Source organism: Diuraphis noxia, unplaced genomic scaffold, assembly GCF_037042655.1.
Source record: "Diuraphis noxia isolate RWA-SAM2 unplaced genomic scaffold, SU_Dnox_SAM2 contig0002, whole genome shotgun sequence".
NCBI classification, from domain to species: Eukaryota; Metazoa; Arthropoda; class Insecta; order Hemiptera; family Aphididae; genus Diuraphis; species Diuraphis noxia.
The window spans coordinates 7,641,068-7,655,465 of record NW_028301712.1 but is presented as its reverse complement, the minus strand read 5'-3'; the positions used below and the strand labels follow the sequence as shown (position 1 = coordinate 7,655,465).

The window sequence follows — 14,398 nt, the reverse complement described above, 5'->3', positions numbered from 1 at the left end:
TTTGTGTGGGATTATTTGGGATGACCGATCAACAGTAATAAAATATAGCACGTATAATCGTTCTTGGTTTGAACACTTTATTATTTACACACTTTTTATTACACACTTTGTATAACACACTTTGTAATTACAGCATAATTATTAATTAAACAATATAGCATCATAGCACACACACTTGCTCAACACTGACTAACTATGACTCTAGTACTCTACTCTTTTCCCACACACTCCACGCACCGGGGCGACATCTAGTGCTGCAATCCCACATATATATATTTGATATAAAACAAATAATTGTTACATAATATATTTTATGTTATATGTATATTTTATAAGCATAATATTAATTATCATCTAAATTAAGAATGTTTATTAATACGAAAATTAAATTTTAGAATGTTGATGCAAATTTATCAATATTACAAAAAATGTGGCTGTTTTTAAAAAGCTTAAGATTATATAGCTATAGAATAATCTATAAATCATGTTGTATAACGACTGAAAGCTAAAAATATTATTGAGATATACACAAAACCTTTGTGTAATTTAGATATAGTTCTTGTTAACAATATTATAATTAAAATATGTAATTTTCTATGGTAAATTTGATTTACGTTGGATCTGTTTACTATTCATCTACTGAATATTTTGAAAAAAGTTATTTAAAAAAATTGTTAATAAAGGCATTTTTATTTTTATACTATTTTATACTAAGTTCAATATACCAACAAATTAATCGATATGCTTAATTTATGGCGTTATGAACATAACTAGCACTGTGCATATTTCGTTTTAAAAACAAAAATTCATTTTACCAAATGATATACAGTAGTCTTATTATGGTTATTAAACTAGGTCATTGCAGTTTACTTTAGATATAAATAAATTATTTTGATCTGAAACTTTCAGCTTGTGATACAACTCAGGAAAAAGTAGTAGGTAACTACGTCATATTATGAAGAAAAAATATATACTTAGCTAAAAATGTTTAATATTTAAATATTTATTATTTCTATTAACCTTGTTTATGGATATTATATTGTGTAACAATTTTAATCGAACAGTCTGTATTTAAGTCCGTTCGTAACGCTGTTAATAATTATTGTACTATGTAATTTACAATTTTATCATAATACTTTGAAGTCCATTCAATTTTCATCTTAATAGCCTCTATTGTCTGGTTGATAGCCAAATCAGCACCTTTTAAATAACGTGCCGATTTATTAATAAATGATTGGATCTGTAACAAACAAAAAACATATCAATGAAACTTTTGATTTTTAAAAATAAAACTAGTTATTTTTATCACCTCATCTAATTCTTCTTTAGTTTTCATTTTAAACCCTATAAATTTCACGTAACTACCAACAGTATCGCCTGAAGATTGGTAGCTAAAATTTTACAAATTAAAATAATAATTACAAACTTTCAACTTAATATTATTGTATTACTAAACTTTTAACGATAACTTACTATTCATATATAGTTGAAATATTATGAAACAAAAAGTCTTTTGCCATAGAAAATCCAATGTCATTGCTCGCTATGGCATTGAACACTGTGTCAGCGTCTTCCTCGCGAATAGTTGAATTATCAAGTGACCAATTCAAATATCTAACACAAATATAATGTTTCACTGTGCTGTCTATATGACGCTAATATGATATTAATACCTGTTTAGTAACCAAGTTTCTGAACTACATCCTAATCCTACGAGCATATCATATTTTTCAGAGTTCGAATTGGAACGCTGATAACGTTCCAATAAAAAGTTCCATTCGTCTTCACCTCCGTATTTTATCGCTTGACAGTAAATAACTGGTTTCAGTTCTTTCGGCAATCTAATTTGAATTACAGTTTTTAATTACTTCAATAAATTAAACATTGATTTAACTCACATATTAAAATTATCTGGATCCGTAATTTTCATCCATTTTCTAAACAAATTCAGAGCTTGTTCGGTACAGTCCGTTATTTCGTAATAACAGGCATGCGAAATCACTTGATTTTTAAATACTATTTCTTCAAAACCGTCAAGTTCAACCATCATGTCTTGGAATTTGTCATACACAGACGACATCATACGTTGCATATAGTTCTGAAACCACGTTAATTTAAATTACAACAATACAATAAGTAAATACAACAGATTCATGTTCAAAATATTATAATAAAAATTAATATGGTGTTATGTAAAAAAGAGGGAAAAGAAAAGAAGTACAACGCCGAATGTTCTTACGAGAGAGGACTGTATTTTTATTTTTACACGGCGAAAGAAAAGTATGGTTTTTTTGATTGTACAAAAAAAAGAACATAACCTGTCCTAATTCATATATGATATCACAGCATGGTAACGATATAGGAATAATAATGATAATAATAATAATGATGATGATAACAATTAACATTTGACAAAACATATGGAATTTGGGACTTAAAAAAATATTGATTAACTGTATTGCACGAGTACAGCAAATCGTTATTGGATTACTGTTAGAAAAAAATTCGTTAATAGTTATGTAGTGTACGAAATTAGGAATTTGCATATTTTTGATTCTTCCATCTGAAAATAAATCTTCTGAATGTATAAATATACAACGTAAAAGTGGAGCTACAGAAAGAGCATGTGCACTGAAAAATATACAAAGGCGGTGTATCAATTTAAAACTCATAGTAATGACTTCAACATTCAATTCACATAGATCTGAAAATTTTAATTAATGCTAATTTTTAGTAGTTGACTCAACCCCTAAAAATGAACTTACAATTGAAATCGTTATATCAATACTCATTTCCAGAAATTACCCAGATTATTAAATTATTCCGGATAGAGCAAAATATCAGTATCTTGGTTTGCTAAAGATGACTTGTCGAGTCTAGGAAACCATACCTCTTTCTTACTCTAAACTGTATGTCATTAATTATTTTTAACGTCTATTCGGCTGTGTTATTAATTATGGATATATTAAAAGATAATTTATTAAAAGCACAAACTTTTATAGTTAATAATTAAATAAAAATTGCCTTTAAACTTACTTTGAATATTTCTTGGTTTGGAGTCCTTATCATTAATCTATATATCCAAAGCCAACCCGGTAATGCAGCGGCCCACGGTAAATATTCGTCTTCATGTTTAAGGTATTTCAAAAGTTTAAACGTGATTTCATAGTCAACATCACCAACTTTTGAAAAGTCAAATAAATCGTCGATCAGCTGTACTCGGTTTAACTTGTGTATAGTTTTGTATTTGCTCGTATCGTTCAACGTAGAAACGATACCCATCCAGTTTTGTGTATCGTATAAGACTCTGAATAAACCTAAAAATAAAAAAAATAAAATTACAGATTTTAATTATTTGTTAAGTGTCTAAAACGATTTGATTCAATAAAAGTCCATATTATGAGACCTACCAGCCATCTGCATGTTACAGATGACCCACTCGCTGTCTTTAGGCAGTGAAGTGATGAGGTTGTTGTATTCGCAATTCAACCACGTATCAGCTTTTGTTTGGTTAAAGTCAGCTTCCTTAGAAGTAGTCATAGTGATTGGTATCCACCAACAGGTTTTATTTTCGGTACCGTTTGATTTGATCGTCAGAAACCGTTCCTGTAATACGTGTATGATAAAATATTCAAATATCTTTTATTTTTTCAATAAACATATTATAATAAGAAAGCCAATTATTATTGTTCATGAGTTTACCTGCGACAAAGTAACCGTATCTGTGGAATAATCACGGACAACTTTCAATACGGGATAACCGGCTTGCAACGTCCATGTGTCCATTATTTGTTTCACGGTGAGATTTTTGTCCAAAGTTCCTTGGCGGTGAGCTTCCTCTGTCAATGAACTCCACAGATCGTCCTGTTCGACGTTGGAAAACTTATGATTTTTTATGTAATTCCTAATGCCTTGTTTGAACGTATCTTCACCAAGGAACATGTTCATCATGTGTAATAAAATTGAACCCTTAGTGTACGTTGTTTTGTCGAAAATCTTTTTTATTTCATCAGGACTTCCAACATCCACCGATACGGGATGTGATGATTTGAGTGAATCAAGATCGAAAATGAGTAAAAAGTTTACGACGATATCAAATTGGATATAGTTCCATTTTGGATACAGCTATATAGTATAAAATGAAAATAGCATAACAATATGATCATGTTATGCAAAATAAATTACAAATTCAACCGTCCGACGCTAATGAAACTTACGAAATCTACTCCTCGGGCTTCTACGTACGTGGCAAATCCTTCATTCAACCAAATGTCGTTCCACCATTTCATGGTAACGAGATTACCGAACCATTGGTGAGCAAATTCGTGAGCGATAACTTCTGCTACTCTTTTTACGTTATAAAGTAAAGCCACGTCCAGATCAATTAAGAATTCGGTCTCTCTAAATTAAGGTTCAATATGGTTTTAAAATTGTATTTGCAATATCTTCATTAACATATTTTTTGGTAAATTTGAACTGATTAAAGTTTTTACGATATATTTTACAGTTTTTGCCTTCTTCAGTAATTTTTTTTCATCTAATTATTATTCTTCATATTTGATATCTTTAATTTTATCATAATACATTTATGGGGTTTTATCGATTCCGCCGTTTTAATATCAATTCCGCATGATATTTGTTTATATTGATTCCACCGGCTATCGATTCCAGCGAGTTTTTTTATTTATTGATTCCGCCGGCTATCAAATAAATAATAGTAAATAGTAATTAAAATGTAATAATAATATTAATTGATTTATTTTTCAGAATAGTGCTTTGATGCCAGTTTTATATACTTAAATCTATCAATTTTTTATTTTAATATTCTTCAAAAATGTTCTATATATTTATTTTTTCTTTCATAATTTTTTATTTTTACTTATTTTATTATTATCGAGCCCTCTTATTATCATATATGTATCTGTTACGGGCAAAAGTCGAAATCGGGCAAACCTCAGAAATGCCTGGGCAAAACGCGAATTGCCCACAATCCTTGGGCAAAATATCATATTTCGGCTTTTGACCGGGCAAACCTAGTTATGACCAACCTCATTTGGGCAAAACTGTATACTGACTTTTATCGTAAGGTAAATATAAAAAATAATTGTAAAATAAATATTATTGAACAACAATAGAATACACTTAAATAATAATAAAAATATAATGATATTAAGTACTCGTGTAAAAATTAACATATAATAATATTAGGTACCTACTCTTATAATGTTAAAATAAATAATTAAAAATATTAATACATTTAAACTTCATTAGGGCCAAACTGTAACGTCTTAAATAACTTCGCTTGTTCTACATCTTTTATGAGTTCATCGTATCTTGTATCACTTATTAGAGCACTACATTCACTTTTTGTAATTTCTTTAAGTTTTAATTCAAATTTAGTTTTAAAATCAGACACACGCATTTCGTTAGCCATTGCTAAAGACGTACTAATATAAGCTCACAAAAATACGAACTACAGTACAATATTGTACCATTTAGATAAGGTGTATTTTGTGTACCTATTTAATATAACGAGTTGATAAAATACAATAACAGCGATAAATTAACAAGATACGCGTGGTCATCTATAATCGTAATAATATCATACGATAAAAATTACTATTTGTATTAAATTTTAGCGAACGTATTTAATACACTTCGGTTAGGTTAGGTTATTGCCCTTACGATAAAAGTCAGTATACAGTTTTGCCCAAATGAGGTTGGTCATAACTAGGTTTGCCCGGTCAAAAGCCGAAATATGACATTTTGCCCAAGGATTGTGGGCAATTCGCGTTTTGCCCGGGCATTTCTGAGGTTTGCCCGATTTCGACTTTTGCCCGTAACATATCAATTTGAATCTATATATTTAATACATGCGTAAATAAAAATATATTAGAATGTGCTTTGTTAAGTTCAGCATTCCCTAATACTATGCATTTCTAATAATATCAATGTACCTACGGGTAACAAAATATGTCTACAATTTTATAGGTTATATTGATTAAGATATATGAAAACCGATACAATTAAGTTCGGTGGAATCAATAGATTTTTTACAGGGAAAAAGGTAGTTTCGGCGAAATCGATCTACGCCCTACATTTAAAGGTATTAGCATTTAATGAATTTTTGTTCCCAATGTTTTTTTTTTTTATATAATGCATTAAGAATTTCTGTTCGTAAATTGTGTTTTAATTTTTAATAATTTGACGACAAGTGACTACTAATATAAATCAATAATATAAATGTATACATTAATAAGTGCTTAATTGTCCAATGTTTATTCTGATAATATAAACATGGTATTTTTAAATGTAACAGTCCAATACACTTTATTATTAAATTTACAGTAGTTACTGCAGTTATTATGAAGATACACTTTAATTTAAAAAGCTATAAACTAAAACCTAACAATCCGAATAACAATAATCAAAAAAGAATTGAATTAGTAAATAGGTTATTGAAATATCACCGGCATATTAGAATTATTATACATAATATGCATAATATACTAAATAAGAAAAATTAATTTTCTATAAAGGATAACAATTATAGCCATAACAATTATATTTGAATCTTATGATAAAGCACTTTTAAGAAGTTCATAATGTTTAAAATTAAATTTTTCTATTTATTTTGGTTTTATGACATTAATTATCACAGTATTTATGGAAACTTAATAATGGTGATAAGTGTATAGTCCCCGGTCCCTCTCGAGTCAGTGAGTTTGCTTTAGACAAATACATACTTCCTCCATCCAGAAATAATTTTAAGTACACCATTGTCTAATGTATATCATTAATTTAAATAAATATTTTTGGAGTTATATTACTAATTTTCATTAAGTGCTTTTCAGTAAATATTTTAACAAGTTTTTGATTTGTTGGTGAGTGGTAGGAGGTGGGAAAGAGAGTATTGTGCTATGTACTGACGTCCCGCTGAGACATCTAAGACCGCTGAGACTCTGGGGCGTATGATTTCGCCAACCAATTCTATTGTGTAGGACCTCAATAGCTATATCGAAGGCCAAACTCTTAGCCTTTCCAAAATATCACCATTATTGGAATTAGATATACGAAATATTAAATATGAAATCGTAGTATTGACAGGTGTATCTAGAGATATGATTAATGTCGTCGGGTTATGGAGATTACGTATCGCGAATAACCAGGATGTGGCCGACCGGTCGCATGGGCGTGGAAAGCTGCGATATTAGAATAATACACGCGTACGCTTTTGCACGACTCGGCCATGGACACATACGTATCTTTTTGATAGGAGAGGAAACGCAGGGAGTAGGACTATCTGGACTATATAGGAGAGCCCCGATTAGACCCAATTCAGACGTGAGCCACCAGAGTCAGAGCAGGCACCTTCATGCCAGACACCAGTCCAATTTAATTATTCGGACTTAGAATATTTTGCAACCAAATCAATTTGTGCAGTAAAAAGTGTTTTATTTACATAGTAATCATATAAATATCTAATAATTAATCACAAATTAAGTTGTTATACTTATTACACTCAATCCATCTACCTCAACACCAGTCGTTTGTCCTCCTGTATGCTGGGACGCTACAATTGTATCATATGAGAATACAAACACAATGAAACAATTTGTATAGTCTAATAAATTTACATAATTTAAAACAATTTCCACAGACTGAGTACTATAAGAAAGCAACTTATGAAGTTTTACAGTAATTTTAATTACATTTCAGAAGAAACCGCAATATTCGCGATTAGAACATTGAAAAACTAGCGAATGGATTTTGTTCATAAGGTAATTTTTATCGTTAGATTTTATATAATATCAACAACTTCGATTTTTATCGAAAACTTCATTGAAAAGAAATTATTTTTAGAGATTGTTTGCATTATGACTATGCATTGTGCATATTTTTAGAATTTTCTGTTTACATATAATATGCACATTGCAATACTATTAATTATTTAAAAATCTTATACAAGTAAATTTGCAGAAATATATCCCAAAATTATATACTATTTACAAACACTATATTTTAGTGTGGTGATTATGTAATTCATATCATATAAAAATATCAACATATTTTATTATTACATATAATATTATATTGCATTTGTGTTTTTAAATGCTTGTTTCGTACTTAAATGTGATGAGACCCCAATTTTCCATAGCACCGGCAGAAAAATCTGGTATGGCCGCCATGTCTTGTTTGGGCAATGGAAATTTTTCGTCAAAATAATCCTCATAGTATTTCAACACCTTTGGCCCCAACTCGTTGGCAAGTTTTGTTTGGTTGGCCGCATCTTTTCTAGCTATTACACGAAATTCCACTTCATTACCTCCACTATCCGCTTTAAAGTATGCGAAATCTGACACCATGTATGCTACTAAATAAGTAGACATCGGTAGAGATTCATTGAATTCGTCGAGAACATAATCCGGCTTTAAAGGTCTACAACATGAAATTACCACTTTTATCACAATGTTATTCAATAGTATATTTTTTACGATCAACAGTATTCTTTCAACTTTATAATTCTGTATCAATTAGACTTACAAGGGCGTTTCGTTCATAAATTTCATATTACTAACAGAAGTCAATCCTTTTTTGTGACCTAATCTTATTTTGAAGGTTGCTTTAAACGCAGGCTCGTCAAAACAGGGAAAAGCACTTCGTGCGTACGTTGGTTCAAATTTTGTTACCGCTAGCCATCTGGGACATAATAATATAATATGTGGGTGGTGTGAATGGAAGAAAATCATAAAAAAAAATTGTATTCTATATATTATTCGTGCTTTATCAATAAAATAAGAATGTACCTTGTTTGATTGCTCTCCTTGTCCACATAACTACTCTTATAGTAACCTACTAAATTGTTGGTGATGTTTCCAGTAAATGGTATGGTTAGCACATATTCGTCACCATGCTTAAAGTATACGGTTGACTTGACGTACATAAGCTCTTTCTTCGGATCAAATGAAACATTATCTACTGGTATGACATTTTCACCACCGTTGGAAACAACAACACTTTTGTTATTGATGTTCAAACTTTTCGAATGCAGTACTATTGTGTCAGTAGCTTCTATGCAACTCATCTAAATACATTATTAATATTATAAGTGAAGTTAGAATAAACTATTGTTATTTTTGTAGTTTTGGTAAAATTAATGTAAGATGTTGTTGATGACTTGTATCACGGATATATACTCACGTGAATATCAACCTCTCCTTCAAACCAAAATTTATCTTCCAAGTAGGTGGTCACGTTCAGTTGATATCTGACAGGCTTAAAATTAGTTGGCAATTTGTATTCGCAACTTTTGTTTGAACTTTCAACCGATCCTATGAAGGACAACGCGATGATAAATATCATTTTAAAGCCCATGAACTCCATTCTAAACAGATGTTAAACAAGCACAAACATTAATAGGTAATAGTAGTTAATATAATTAGGGGTGGGTGTTGTCTGGCCGAAAATCTAGTTGCCGAAGGTTTTGTGATCAAAAAGTCATCTGGTCGAACACATTTTTTATTGAAAAATATAATATCGAAAATTCAAATGGTATTTCGACCATGTATGTAATCGAAATATGTTATGGACGAAAAATATATATTTTGAGTTGAATATTTAAAAAAATACACAAAAGTAAATAATTAAAAATTAACTAAAATAGGCATTATATTATGTAAAAAAAAAGTTGTAGTAAAATATTAAAATAATTGGTAGGTATAGATACTAGTTTTACTTGTTAGTATTAGTAAAAATGCATCTAAAATCAAATCAATTTTTTCGGATTCAGGCATCGTTTTGTTTGTTTCATTTATTAAAAAAATTATATCTATCCAATACTCTACTACAGATTCACTAGATTTTAATTTTCTGTTTTTTAATTAATTTTTTAGCATTTTTGTTCTTCCGTGTGAGGCAAAGTTTTCCTTAAATTTAAGCATTATTTTTTCAAAAGATAATTTTGTTTCAGAATCCATAATTTTAAGTAGTTTATATGCCGATCCTTTTAAATAAAGTGGTTAGAATACTAATTTAGTTTCATCTTCCCATCCATTTGCCTTTGCCATCAACTCAAAATTTTCAAAATATTCCAGTACACATTCGTCCTGTGTGCCGTTAAATATACCGGGAGAAAGATGATGATTACCTGACATAATAATATTATATTTATTATTTGTTTTACTAATATTTAATTTCGGTAACCTAACTTCTTAACTCTAACTTTATTAATAGTTTAATGAATCATTCTATATAATAAATTGTTAATAAACTAGTTATTTTTAATTTTTAATTTTTATATATAAGCAAATTATATATAAAATAAAATTTTAATTTTTAAAAGTAAAATGCATGGCTTTCAATGGCCACAAAACCGTATTTTCTCTTACAAATTAAATGATTAATTTAATAACTATGTTAATAACACACTGATATATAAAACAAACCTAATCCAAGATTATTGATAACTTTGTACTTATAAGTGTCCAAGGCCTCCAACAAATATGCAACGTGGTCGGGGGACCTTGTTACGATATTAGTTATCCAGGAGAGGTTTTCTATTCCTTATGGATAAGTTTTCCGTAGCTGGGGGTTAGAGCACTGTGTATGAGGTATTTTATCAATAATAAGACACGCTTGGTGTATAGATCCATATTAATTATTGTATTAAAAATAATACATTACTAATGTAGATAGCTGTTCATAAGTGTATTGGTGAGTTTTCTCTTGTTGATGGTGACTGTCGAACTAACTGCTGTGTGTCATTTTAATAATAAGTAATTATGTGCATGGGTAGAAAAATGTTGGGTGTGTATATTATGTATTGGTCAATCATATAGTCTGTGTTAAGTGTGGGTATAATATTTATATATATATATATATATATATAAGATGTAACGAATGCTACAGTATACATAATATATATATTTAATTCACACTTTCAATGCCATTTGAATAAAATATGTTTTATAAAAGTTTTTATTAGGGCCATCTATTATCTCCTATCATAAAATAAATAAAAATGTATCTGCAAGAGACGATGAATTATTTAAAAACTTTTTGAATACTAAAAACAAAGTACACACATAACAAAAAAAAAACTTACCAAAAAAAATTTCCAAAATTCTTTTAGAATAAGTTACAGTCAGTGTTGGGGCTCTTTAGATAACGTAAAAATTATCTTTTATCTTTTATCTAGATAGATAAATAGATAGAATAGATATATCCAGAGTATCTTTAACTTATACTTATCGTTTTGCCTTTTTCTGTCGAAAGATAATAGATGTTAAATCAAACAAATTGGTGGTTTATTTTTTTAATTTTAATTAATTTTTTTTTTGTTAAAATAAGATTTTATTATTTTATTTAGTCTTTTGTCACAATTGTACAAATAATAATAATTTAAATATGTGAACTGTGAGTAGCGACGGGTTAATAACTAGTAATAGCAATAATTGAATTGCTCATTATAAACATAATCGATGACATTCATAACGATGTATGTCTTCAATCGACCGTTGGAAAACCAGTAATATTATCCAGAATATTCAATTCGTTTAACGGTTCAAATTGTATAAACTAACGAAGTGAAAAACATAAAATAAATAATAAAATATTTCAGATTGAGACAAGAGTGTTATACAGAAATGTACAAGTGTAATTTGGAAGAATCAATGTTAACAAAATTAAAAAAAAAACATTTCAAACCTTGAAAACCAAACAGTCATAAGTAAAATATCCCGAATTATGTATCCCTATAAATTAACCTATGCATCTACGATATAATATTAACCCAATAAAACTAAATTAAAAAAATTATAATTTTAGGTTTTATATGGGTGGTTAAAAATATTGGGGAAATTAACACTTTATATTCAAGATATGGGAGAGAATTGAAAAAAACTTGAAATACAATTTATTGATGACAGTGATGAAGCAAGGCTTCAACATTCTAAAACAAAAATCAAACCTTTAATATTTATACATTTTCTAAATAACTCTTATGTTATGAAATGAAAAAACCAATAAATTCTTTGGCGAAAAAAACTTGATAATTACAATAGAAAGAGCGCGAATTAACGAATATCAATATAAAAAAAGCTGGTAAGTCGTAGATTACGCTCTGCTGTACAATAGGTTACAAGTGGGTTACTGTAATGGATGGAATTAAATTTGAATCCAATGATATTATTATTTAATTTTGTTGATGTTACTGTTTAGTATTTAATGCTTATTTTATAGCTTCAATTAAAGTATATTTGTATATTTTAAAATTTTATAATATTACTTAACGAATACAAACAATTGATCAAAATATTAATTTTGTATTTTAGAAATTGAAACTTAAAGATTCTACCATAGCAAATTCTTTAGCACCTAAATATGATCTAAATATTAAGACTCCTGAACCTGTATACCTTCTTCATATTTTACTTCAGTTAATATAAGAATTAATGACATACCTAATATATTTTGTTAACCGTGTGTTATCTCATAGTGAAATTCATACAGTTATAAATAATATATGGACACCAAATAAACTTTAATTTTCTCATACATGAAAACTTCGATAAAAATAAAAAAGGGCAAACGAGCAAATTTCAATTTAATTGGTTATTAAGATGGCGATGGTTAGCATACTCTAAAAAAGAAGACGGTGCGTTTTGTGAACTTTGTGTTGCTATTTCCAAATCTGAAGGAGGAATAAATGGCCAGAAACTTGGTGCTTTGGTTATAAATAATTTCGATAATTGGAAACACGCTATAGAAACTTTTACTAAACATGATAAACTAAATTATCATAAAAGTGTAATAGATACCGATAATTTTTTAAAAACGAGGAATAATCCAAGCATATCCATTGAAAATCAATATCTATAATTGTATCTAACAACACGTATAGTAAACAAGTAAATAAAAACAGGATAAAAATTTTACCTATAATTGAAGTTATTATTATATGTGGTCTTCAAGAGCTTGCAATACGAAACAAAATAAAAATGACGTTTAGTTTAACTAATAACTTGTAAATTTGATCATAAATATATTTTTAACCCTCCCCCCTCCCACCCCAGAAAAAAAATCATATCTACGCCGCTGGTTGAACCAGACGGATTTTTGTAAATGCAAATTTTATTATAATTTATTAATTACTAGTAACTTTAGTAACTAGGTATGTGTAGTGTAAACATAGAACAATAATTTAGAAGCGACAGTTTAGCATCTGATTGTATGTTAATTATTTATTAGGTAATTGTTATTTCGATGGAAAATGATATACGTAACAAATAACAATAATTATACGTTTTGTAATAACCAGTCCCTATTCTCTATAAAATATGCTATAATCTCTTATACATTATATTATAATGTAATAACGCAAAAATAAAAGAAAAGAAAAAAAAAGGGAAAGAGGGGAGAGATATTGAAAATAAAATTAATAATGATAGCTAATATAATACAGCTAATAAATATAACTAAGGCTCCTGCCAATAGTTATATTAATTAGAATAAGATATTAGAAATAAAATTAATAATAATGATATCAATATAATACTATTTAATATAGTAATGTAATTATTTATTATTTATTTATGGGAGATGAATTGGTCTGAATAAATTGTAAGGCAAACACAAGGGACACAAGCCTTGAATGAATGTCTTAAATATATTTACAAGTTATTAATTATTTTTAGTTATCTTAACATATGTCTTGTTGTTTTAAATTTGCGTAATTACCTTCCTTCTGATCGTCGGAGGGCTCTCGAGGTCGTGATTCGAGAACGATCAAGTATACCGATGATAAAATTATTGGTTATCAATTTATTAAATTATAATAATTTAATAAATAAAATGTGATACCTGTATGTAACTGTAACTATATGAATATGGATGCGCATGCACCTTACCTTATCCGTAGCTGTCTGAAAACGCATTCGACGTAATAAGGACGGAAAGAATTATTTTAAACACTCAAAAGGAAATAACGGAACACTGATTAATTTCCTTGAGAGGAGATGATTTTGGTCAAGCCCGCCAGAGCCACCGGCGGCCCGATCAAAGGTGTCGGTGTCTCCAAAGAAAATTGTCTTATTCTTTGGCGACAGAGACCCTGACCTGAACATCCCTTATCTCCGGCGGCACATGAAAGAAATTGCATGTGTTGCGCCGTACCGTTATAATCCCGTATAGTGTCCTGTACGTGACTAGACAATGGGAATCGTTCCAATCATCAGTGACTTGATTTGTTGTGGTTTTTTAGAGTATATTACATGCGTGCGACAACTTTACCGTTATTTAATTTATTGCATGAAAATAACGAATTTACAATTATGATATGTGAAAACGAGCATATCATTACAATAATATCAAGTAAAATAGTTCTTTACGACAATATTTT

General features: G+C 28.9%; 1 protein-coding gene across 3 annotated transcripts; it reads right to left on the bottom strand.

Moving 5' to 3' along the window:
• Positions 1 to 985: 985 nt before the first annotated feature.
• LOC107171563 (aminopeptidase N-like) lies at positions 986 to 14,339 on the bottom strand. 3 transcript variants are annotated; one of them, XM_089221625.1, is made up of 14 exons: positions 13,908 to 14,339; positions 9,202 to 9,385; positions 8,808 to 9,085; positions 8,545 to 8,700; positions 8,128 to 8,439; positions 4,218 to 4,401; positions 3,703 to 4,125; positions 3,411 to 3,606; positions 3,037 to 3,317; positions 1,899 to 2,098; positions 1,674 to 1,841; positions 1,474 to 1,614; positions 1,310 to 1,391; positions 986 to 1,240 (listed from the first exon to the last, which is right to left on the bottom strand). In XM_089221625.1, exons 2-14 carry the CDS (start codon positions 9,382 to 9,384, stop codon positions 1,100 to 1,102), a joined length of 2,745 nt encoding a protein of 914 aa, XP_089077751.1. In that variant the 5' UTR covers position 9,385; positions 13,908 to 14,339; the 3' UTR covers positions 986 to 1,099. The 3 variants fall into 3 exon arrangements, with proteins under 3 accessions (XP_089077751.1, XP_089077748.1, XP_089077750.1); XM_089221622.1 differs by lacking the exon at positions 13,908 to 14,339 and adding an exon at positions 12,937 to 13,079; XM_089221624.1 differs by lacking the exon at positions 13,908 to 14,339 and adding an exon at positions 11,105 to 11,264.
• Between the last annotated feature and the right edge of the window lie 59 nt (positions 14,340 to 14,398).